Below are 10000 nucleotides of genomic sequence, written 5' to 3' on the forward strand. Positions count from 1 at the left end.
TCTCTACCCCCCATCTCCCCCTTGTTGGTATCAGTACTGCAAAGAGATAATTATACAAGCCCACTGTCATCATCCGAGCTGGAGAGGAGCGAGAGCCTGTGCAGTTGAGAGATGACATCTCATGCTGTGTGTGTGTCAAAGAGAGATGCAGAAAGGGATGAAGAAAGAGGGGAAAGGAGCGAGGGAGGGGTGAAGTTTGTCATAATGATGTCATGTATGGTAGGGGATGGTCCATGTAATATGCTATTCTCCAGTGTATGAGCTGCACATCATATAAACATTTTCATATGTTTTGGCAGCAGTGGTTTAAAGCACAGCTTTTCTCTGGAATAGGATAACTCTCACACACACACACACACACACACACACACACACACACACACACACACACACACACACACACACACACACACACACACACACACACACACACACACACACACACTCACACACACACGGCAAGTCTCAGTTACTCTGTGCTGCCACCTGGATTTAATTTCTAACCCCTGCTTCCCTCTCTAACCACACTGGCATGCCTGTGTGTGTGTGTGTGTGCATCCCAGAGGGTACTCATACCAAGACAGTATTAGTATATTTACATTTTACATTTAAGTCATTTAGCAGACGCTCTTATCCAGAGCGACTTACAAATTGGTGCATTCACCTTATGACATCCAGTGGAACAGCCACTTTACAATAGTGCATCTAAATCTTTTAAGGGGGTGAGAAGGATTACTTTATCCTATCCTAGGTATTCCTTAAAGAGGTGGGGTTTCAGGTGTCTCCGGAAGGTGGTGATTGACTCCGCTGTCCTGGCGTCGTGAGGGAGTTTGTTCCACCATTGGGGGCCAGAGCAGCGAACAGTTTTGACTGGGCTGAGCGGGAACTGTACTTCCTCAGTGGTAGGGAGGCGAGCAGGCCAGAGGTGGATGAACGCAGTGCCCTTGTTTGGGTGTAGGGCCTGATCAGAGCCTGGAGGTACTGAGGTGCCGTTCCCCTCACAGCTCCGTAGGCAAGCACCATGGTCTTGTAGCGGATGCGAGCTTCAACTGGAAGCCAGTGGAGAGAGCGGAGGAGCGGGGTGACGTGAGAGAACTTGGGAAGGTTGAACACCAGACGGGCTGCGGCGTTCTGGATGAGTTGTAGGGGTTTAATGGCACAGGCAGGGAGCCCAGCCAACAGCGAGTTGCAGTAATCCAGACGGGAGATGACAAGTGCCTGGATTAGGACCTGCGCCGCTTCCTGTGTGAGGCAGGGTCGTACTCTGCGGATGTTGTAGAGCATGAACCTACAGGAACGGGCCACCGCCTTGATGTTAGTTGAGAACGACAGGGTGTTGTCCAGGATCACGCCAAGGTTCTTAGCGCTCTGGGAGGAGGACACAATGGAGTTGTCAACCGTGATGGCGAGATCATGGAACGGGCAGTCCTTCCCCGGGAGGAAGAGCAGCTCCGTCTTGCCGAGGTTCAGCTTGAGGTGGTGATCCGTCATCCACACTGATATGTCTGCCAGACATGCAGAGATGCGATTCGCCACCTGGTCATCAGAAGGGGGAAAGGAGAAGATTAATTGTGTGTCGTCTGCATAGCAATGATAGGAGAGACCATGTGAGGTTATGAGAGAGCCAAGTGACTTGGTGTATAGCGAGAATAGGAGAGGGCCTAGAACAGAGCCCTGGGGGACACCAGTGGTGAGAGCGCGTGGTGAGGAGACAGATTCTCGCCACGCCACCTGGTAGGAGCGACCTGTCAGGTAGGACGCAATCCAAGCGTGGGCCGCGCCGGAGATGCCCAACTCGGAGAGGGTGGAGAGGAGGATCTGATGGTTCACAGTATCGAAGGCAGCCGATAGGTCTAGAAGGATGAGAGCAGAGGAGAGAGAGTTAGCTTTAGCAGTGCGGAGCGCCTCCGTGATACAGAGAAGAGCAGTCTCAGTTGAATGACTAGTCTTGAAACCTGACTGATTTGGATCAAGAAGGTCATTCTGAGAGAGATAGCGGGAAAGAGTGGAAAGTTTTAGTTAGTTAGTGGAAAGAGCAAATCGCTGAGTCAAATTTGATCTATTTTAATTAGCATCATATCGCTGTACATGAAGACATAAAGTCATAATAGTATAAATCCTGGTTCCTACGTCCCACAGTGATCTCCTTTCAGAGAGAGAGGGAGAAAATTGTTCCTAACCTTGCGCCAGGGATAGCAGCTGAGTAGCTGCAGACCACAGACCTTTAGGAGTGGAAGCTAAAGGTCTGTGGAATGAAGAGGGGAAAGAATCCCCTCTAATGATGTAAAGAGACTTCCATATGTAGAAGACGTGAATGAAAAGAATACCTGGCTTTAGCAGAGGCCTTGAGAGAGAGAGAGAGAGAGAGAGAGAGAGAGAGGGTTAAAAGGAGAGAAATTATACCTGGCTTTAGTAGAGGCCTTGAGAGAGAGAGAGAGAGAGAGAGAGAGAGAGAGGGTTAAAAGGAGAGAAATTATACCTGGCTTTAGTAGAGGCCTTGAGAGAGAGAGAGAGAGAGAGAGAGAGAGAGAGAGAGAGAGAGAGAGAGAGGGTTAAAAGGAGAGAAATTATACCTGGCTTTAGCAGAGGCCTTGAGAGAGAGAGAGAGAGAGAGGGAGAGAGAGGGTTAAAAGGAGAGAAATTATACCTGGCTTTAGTAGAGGCCTTGAGAGAGAGAGAGAGAGAGAGAGAGAGAGAGAGAGAGAGAGAGAGAGAGAGAGAGAGAGAGAGAGAGAGAGGGTTAAAAGGAGAGAAATTATACCTGGCTTTAGTAGAGGCCTTGAGAGAGAGAGAGAGAGAGAGAGAGAGAGAGAGAGAGAGAGAGAGAGAGAGAGAGAGAGAGGGTTAAAAGGAGAGAAATTATACCTGGCTTTAGTAGAGGCCTTGAGAGAGAGAGAGAGAGAGAGAGAGAGAGAGAGAGAGAGAGAGAGAGAGAGAGAGAGAGAGAGGGTTAAAAGGGAGAAATTATACCTGGCTTTAGTAGAGGCCTTGAGAGAGAGAGAGAGAGAGAGAGAGAGAGAGAGGGTTAAAAGGAGAGAAATTATACCTGGCTTTAGTAGAGGCCTTGAGAGAGAGAGAGAGAGAGAGAGAGAGAGAGAGGGTTAAAAGGAGAGAAATTATGAATGCTGTTGGTTGCCAAATAAATCACTATTATTGTAATAGAAAACACAGACTCTCCGTTCACATTAAACTAAAGTTTCTCTTACCCAGAGCAGGCCTCTGTGTGGAAGAAATACTTATCCATTCATTTATCCACTCACTCTGATGGAGAATAATGGCACTTAAAGCCATACATTATAACACGTGTCACTTTAGCCACAATAATAACCATTGTTCAAGTCTTTCCCTATTCATCACAGCTTTGATTCAATGTTTAACCGCTGGGAGACTAAACTACATGATGTATGAGTATCCTGGTGTGTTTAGAAAATGAATGACTTCATTCTCTTTCCTCCCTTTCCCATCTCTTTCATCCCTCCCTCCTGCATCTCCCCGTCTTCTCAGTGGGAGGAGATCAGCGGAGTAGACGAGCACTACACTCCCATCAGGACCTTCCAGGTGTGTAACGTGATGGAGTACAGTCAGAACAACTGGCTGAGGACCAACTGGATCCCCCGCCAGTCGGCCCAGAAGATCTACGTGGAGCTAAAGTTCACCCTGAGAGACTGTAACTCCATCCCCCTGGTCCTGGGGACCTGCAAGGAGACCTTCAACCTGCTGTACATGGAGACAGACGAGGACCAGGGCAGTCACTTCAGAGAACACCAGTTCTCTAAGATCGACACCATCGCTGCAGACGAGAGCTTCACCCAGATGGACCTGGGGGACCGCATTCTGAAGCTCAACACGGAGGTCCGGGAGGTGGGGCCTGTTACGAAGAAGGGCTTCTACCTGGCGTTCCAGGACGTGGGGGCGTGTGTGGCCCTGGTGTCAGTCAGGGTCTACTTTAAGAAGTGCCCATTCATTGTGAGGAACTTGGCCTCCTTCCCTGATACCGTGCCAATGGACTCTCAGTCATTGGTGGAGGTGAAGGGCCTGTGTGTCAATCACTCCAAGGAGGAGGAGCCACCGCGTATGTACTGTAGTACAGAGGGGGAGTGGCTAGTGCCCATAGGGAAGTGTCTGTGTAACGTTGGCTATGAGGACAGAGGGAGCTCCTGCCAAGGTAAGACACAGAGTTATAACGTTCACTGAATGCATTTCCTTCTTTCTTTTTATACTTTTTTCTCCCCCTCTGTCTCCCCTTTATTTTATCTCTCTGTCCCACCTCCCTTCCACTCCATTGCTGAAATATACAGTGACTTCAACATAGGCTCTGAGTGTGTACAGTACCTTGTAATGTTTTGAAAGTGTGGTTTCAGTCCTGATCTACTGCACATGTACACACACCTTATATCTGTCGGCCACCTCTGGCCTTCGTTCTACCACTAGAAACCAGATACGGGATGTGTGTATGAGGGTTGAGAGAGGAGTTCTGTGTTTGTATATGGTACAGGGACCAGCTTGCAGTAGTTACTGTATATCAGTGAGCTCCTCCTCTCTCACCTCATCAGAACAGAGGAAGGATCATAGTTCTCTGTGTGTGTGTCCGCTGTTGGAGGCCATGGAGAGAGGGGGATATCAGAGAGAAGGGTGTATGCTGCTGAGGACTGGGTCATGAAAGGTTACTGGCCTGGTGTTTTGGGTGTTTTGACTTGGGTGCAGGGCTGGGAAATAGGCCTGGAGAAGATGACGTTGTATCATATGGTGTTTAAAGATATTATAATATGGTGATATAGTGTGTGTTGGTTCCAGTGGGAGCCCAAAGAAATGACTACAGCCCCGACACGCCAAGAGACCATCTACTCCTCTTCTCTCCTTTCAGATGGGAATGTGCTGTGTTGAGCGCTACGTGAAGATATTGATCTACTCTCTGTACATTCACTATTCTATGGATGCGTGTGTGGAAGGATGAATGAGTCATGTTTAGTGTAATGAAAGATCAAAGCGAATCTCATAGTTGAAGTTCTGGTGTCAAGGGTAACAGAGAGAAGCTCCTTTCCCTTAAAAGGAAGACAGACAAATGGTAGTGTGAGGCAATACCTCCTGCTGCGCTCTCTCTTTCTCTCTCTCACTCTCTCCCCAGTCAGTGTGAGTAGTGTGAATGTTTGGGTGTATTTGACAATCTCTTATTAGTTTCACTGACGACTAATGGAGTCTAATAGGGGCTTATGTTACGCCAGTCTGTGACAGCTGCTCTGTGACACACACACACACACACACACGCACACACGCACGCACGCACGCACGCACGCACGCACGCACGCACGCACGCACGCACACACACACACACACACACACACACACACACACACACACACACACACACACACACACAGTCCCCCATGAACAGCGACAGCGAGGGGCCATGTGCGCAGCTCGTCCACCAGGCCCCTAGTGTTAACAGACAGATGAGTGTTGGGGGGCCAGTGTAATGTGCGGCGGGTAGCAGAGTAGCTAACGCAGGGAAATGTTTAGGTATCCAGACCTAATTCTCCTAGCAGTGTGTGTTAGTGTAACTCTGAGTACGATGAAGAGAAACGCTTTACTGCTATAGTTCACTGAATATTTAATGGAGTGTGTTTTCTTTGAGAAGTGATGCAGCATCTTCCATTTCTCTTTGCTGTGTGTGTGTGTGTGTGTGTGTGTGTGTGTGTGTGTGTGTGTGTGTGTGTGTGTGTGTGTGTGTGTGTGTGTGTGTGTGTGTGTGTGTGTGTGTGTGTGTGTGTGTGTGTGTGTGTGTGTTTATGTGTTTGTATAGGCCTCAGAGTGTATTTGAAGGATTTAGTAGAGAATGTGGAGTATTGTATTAAACTGTCATAATTATCCCTTTCCATAGCTCTGTGTGTTTGTTCAGAAATGTGTGTGAAGCTGAGGGATGTTTTCATAGTGAGGCTTCAAAAGAACACAAACACTCCGTTCAGCTACACAGGTTTAGCCTGCTGCCGTCTATGTGTTGTGCTTCAGTGTATATGTGGTGTGTTTCGGTGTATATGTGGTGTGTTTCGGTGTATAGGTCTCAGTGTTTATGTGTTTATGTGTATATGTGTATATGTATATTCGGTGTATATGTGGTGTCTTTCAGTGTATATGTGATGTGTTTCAGTGTATATGTCTCAGTGTTTACAACGTGTATACACTGTGTATTTGTAGTGTGTTTTGGTGTATATGTGGAGTGTTTTGGTGTATATGTGGTGTGTTTCAGTGTATATGTGGTGTGTTTCAGTGTATATGTGGTGTGTTTCAGTGTATATGTGGTGTGTTTCGGTGTATATGTGGTGTGTTTCAGTGTATATGTGGTGTGTTTCAATGTATATGTGGTGTGTTTCAGTGTATATGTGGTGTGTTTCGATGTGTATGTGGTGTGTTTCAGTGTATATGTGGTGTGTTTCAATGTATATGTGGTGTGTTTCAGTGTATATGTCGCTCAGTGTTTACAACGTGTATACACTGTGTATTTGTAGTGTGTTTTGGTGTATATGTGGTGTGTTTTGGTGTATATGTGGTGTGTTTCAGTGTATATGTGGTGTGTTTCGATGTGTATGTGGTGTGTTTCAGTGTACACAGTATGTGGTGTGTTTCAGTGTATATGTGGTGTGTTTCAGTGTATATGTGGTGTGTTTCAGTGTATATGTGGTGTGTTTCAGTGTGTATGTGGTGTGTTTCAGTGTATATGTGGTGTGTTTCAGTGTATATGTGGTGTGTTTCAGTGTGTATGTGGTGTGTTTCAGTGTATATGTGGTGTGTTTCGGTGTGTATGTGGTGTGTTTCGGTGTGTATGTGGTGTGTTTCAGTGTACACAGTATGTGGTGTGTTGCAGTCTATATGTGTGTGTTTCTTTGTGTGTACACACACGTGTGTGCGTGCATTCAAGCATTGTCTGCTAGCATTAAGAGCAAAGTTCAATGTACTTAAAGTGCTTTGCCAGTAATGTAACGTTGTCTGAGCACTGAAGGTCACCTCACTCAGGAGGGTCTCACTTAACTGGATCTCATCCTTGTAATAGGCTGTATCTGCTTCAGCCGTAGAGAGATGATGGGTAGACACCTCACCTTATCATGCTAGTAACAAACAGTTGTTCAGTGCAGTTTTGTGGACAGACATTGTCGTCCAGTGGAGAGGAGTGACACTGTCCTCTGGCGTTACAATGGACCAGAGTAGGTGATCTAGCACCGTTTTACTATCAGTGTAAGTCCTCCAAACTTACTTTGAGCTTAAAACAGCAAACACAGGCCGCTCAGAATCCAGCCGGATGTGTGTGTCACAGTATGTGTGTGTGTGTGTGTGTGTGTGTGTGTGTGTGTGTGTGTGTGTGTGTGTGTGTGTGTCAGCAGCTGTTTGCCAGTTCCTCTGAGAGAGACGAGGGTTTACATTCCTGTTGGATTTACCAGGACACACAGTCCCCACACACACTAGTCCTTATTACTTATCAGACACACACATGCACTCACACACACACACAAATTAACGCATGTACACGCACGCACATGTGCACACACACACACACACACACACACACACACACACACACACACACACACACACACACACACACACACACACACACACACACACACACACACACACACACACACACACACACACACACATTGTTCCCAGTTCTGAGCAATATATTTCTACCCTGTCTTAGTTTATGTGTACGTGTGTGTGAAAGAAAGAGCACTCTACATTTGTCTTTCAGTACCCACTGATACCTCCTCTAGGCTGACACTGGCTTTAGAAGTGGTTTAGATGACTGTGGAGAGATTGATTGGTCTCTTCGTCTAAACACTGATGTTCATTAGCCAGATCATCTCCAGATCATCTGCAACACAACAATGGGCCAGTACTGGCTCTCTGTCAATATGGGCTCTGGTCATTATGGAGTTGTAACTGTGTAGCGATCTGATCTGTAGATGTTTCGGCATGTTTTGGGTCTTATTTTAGGCTGTGTGTGTGTGTGTGTGTGTGTGGGGTGTGGGGGGGGGTGTTGCCATGGAGGCAAGCAGCAAGACTGCTCACTATTGCTCACACACTGTGTTTGTGTGTGTGTTCATGTGTGTGTGTTCATGTGTGTTGAGCAGTTTGGGTCTCTCAGAATGCCAGCTCAAGCGAGTTCATGCCTAACACAGCGGACACAAAGACAGAAAATACATACACATAGAGGTCACACACTGGCCTTAGTCATACACGTGGCCTTTAGTTTGAGTGATACAGTCTCTGACATGTTTGTGTTGCATTGAAGGAAAGGTTGGGTAGGTTACTTTCTAAATGTAATCCATTACAGTTACTAGTTACCTGTCCAAAATTGTTATTAGTAACGTAACTTTTGGATGACTAAAATTCAGTAACATAATCTGATTACTTTCAGTTACTTTTAGATTACTTTCCCCTGAAAACATTTACATTTAAGGCGCTGGTTAGCGTTTTTCGTCAATAATCTTGTTCTGAGGGCCTCCCGAGTGGTGCAGTGGTCTAAGGCACTGCATCGCAACCGGGTGCAGACATTTTTTGGTACCCTTCCCCAGATCTGTGCCTCGGTACAATCCTGTCTCGGAACGTTATGGACAATTCCTTTGACCTCAGGGCTTGGTTTTTGCATCCACTATCAACTGTGGGACCTTATATAGACAGGTATGTGCCTTTCCAAATAATGTCCAATCAATTGAATTTACCACAGGTGGTCTCCTATCAAGTTGTAGAAACATCTCAAGGATGATCAATGGAAACAGGAAGCACCTGAGCTCAATTTCGAGTTTCAGAGCAAAGGGTTTGAATACTTCTAAATAAGGTATTTCGGTTTTCTTTTTTTAATACATTTGCAAACATTTATAGAAATCTGTTTTCGCTTTGTCAATATTGGGTATTGTGTGTAGATTGATAAGGGAACAAAATGTTGAAAAAGTCAATGGGACTGAATACTTTCGGAATGCGCTGAGGATTAGCCAAATTGTTTTTCCTGAGCATAATCCAAAAATAAAGTACTTATTAGCCTACTCTCTTGTTTAAGATTTTTTTGTCATGAAGGACTCTTTGGGCTCATTGCTTCGGGTTAAAAAATAAATGCTGCTCTCGGAATGGCATGTTTTGAGAACTACCAAAAACTGCAAGTGAGAAGTTTTTTTGCCAGTATAGAGCAGAAAGGCACAGGGAGTTTAGAAGGGAGGAACTCCCTCCACATTCTATTTCGTAGGCTGGGATCCGCACTGCAGCTGTTGCTTTCTACTGGCCGCAAAAAACAATGATTTATAACCATCTTAAATTTCTTGAATTCAATCATTATTGGGTTAAAATACACTTACATGTATACATTTGTGAACAGCCATCCACAACAACCACAACCCGTAAGGCGCAAATATCTCATTGAGAGAGCAGCAGTGTGATTCACATCAATGCACTATGAAGATATTAATAATAAGTGATACCCGTCGACTACACCACTGTTGTCATCCTGACCTCCAAGTGTTTATTCAAGTTGGATCATCTTTGGATGCCGACAGCAGTCGCACCATTGGAAGACAAAGCTTGGACTGTAGCCTACAAAAGCCTATTCCTGCTCTTTTCCCTCGATCCATCAAACACATTCGGTGTGTCATCCTAGTGGTCTCTGACTTGTGGTCAGACTCACTCAGATGGAACAAACTCAAACTTGCACCTTTTTTCAATGTTGATTTGAATGTCATTGAGAAAACAGAAAGTTGTCGAATTCTATTTTTTGTCACATCCTTTCTGAATTCAAAAGTCATCTTAGAAGTAATATGTAATCTGATTACAATAGTTTTTCTGGTATCGTAACGTATTCCAGTTAGAGTTGTTTTGTAATCCGTTACACCCCAAACCTGATTGGAGGTACATGCTCAAGCACAATGGGTTACTGATTGCCTCGAAGAAAACACACACATTAAAAAACTCTGGCACAGACCCTACCAGAGCTACTGGTACTTCTTTCAGCTTCAATGAG

General features: G+C 45.7%; 1 protein-coding gene across 7 annotated transcripts in view; it reads left to right on the top strand.

The window, feature by feature from the left end:
- The window catches only part of LOC118375979 (ephrin type-A receptor 3-like), an 822287-nt gene that overhangs the window by 65936 nt on the left and 746351 nt on the right, over window positions 1-10000 (top strand). For all 7 annotated transcript variants that reach the window (XR_008139809.1, XM_052522427.1, XM_052522432.1 and 4 more), the window contains exon 3: window positions 3505-4165. Coding sequence is in view for 6 of the 7 variants with exons in the window: in XM_052522427.1 (XP_052378387.1) it covers window positions 3505-4165 (661 nt within the window). In the remaining variant the exon portion in view is untranslated. The remainder of the gene's footprint in view (window positions 1-3504; window positions 4166-10000) is intronic.

Source organism: Oncorhynchus keta, chromosome 7, assembly GCF_023373465.1.
Source record: "Oncorhynchus keta strain PuntledgeMale-10-30-2019 chromosome 7, Oket_V2, whole genome shotgun sequence".
In the NCBI taxonomy this organism is placed as follows: Eukaryota; Metazoa; Chordata; class Actinopteri; order Salmoniformes; family Salmonidae; genus Oncorhynchus; species Oncorhynchus keta.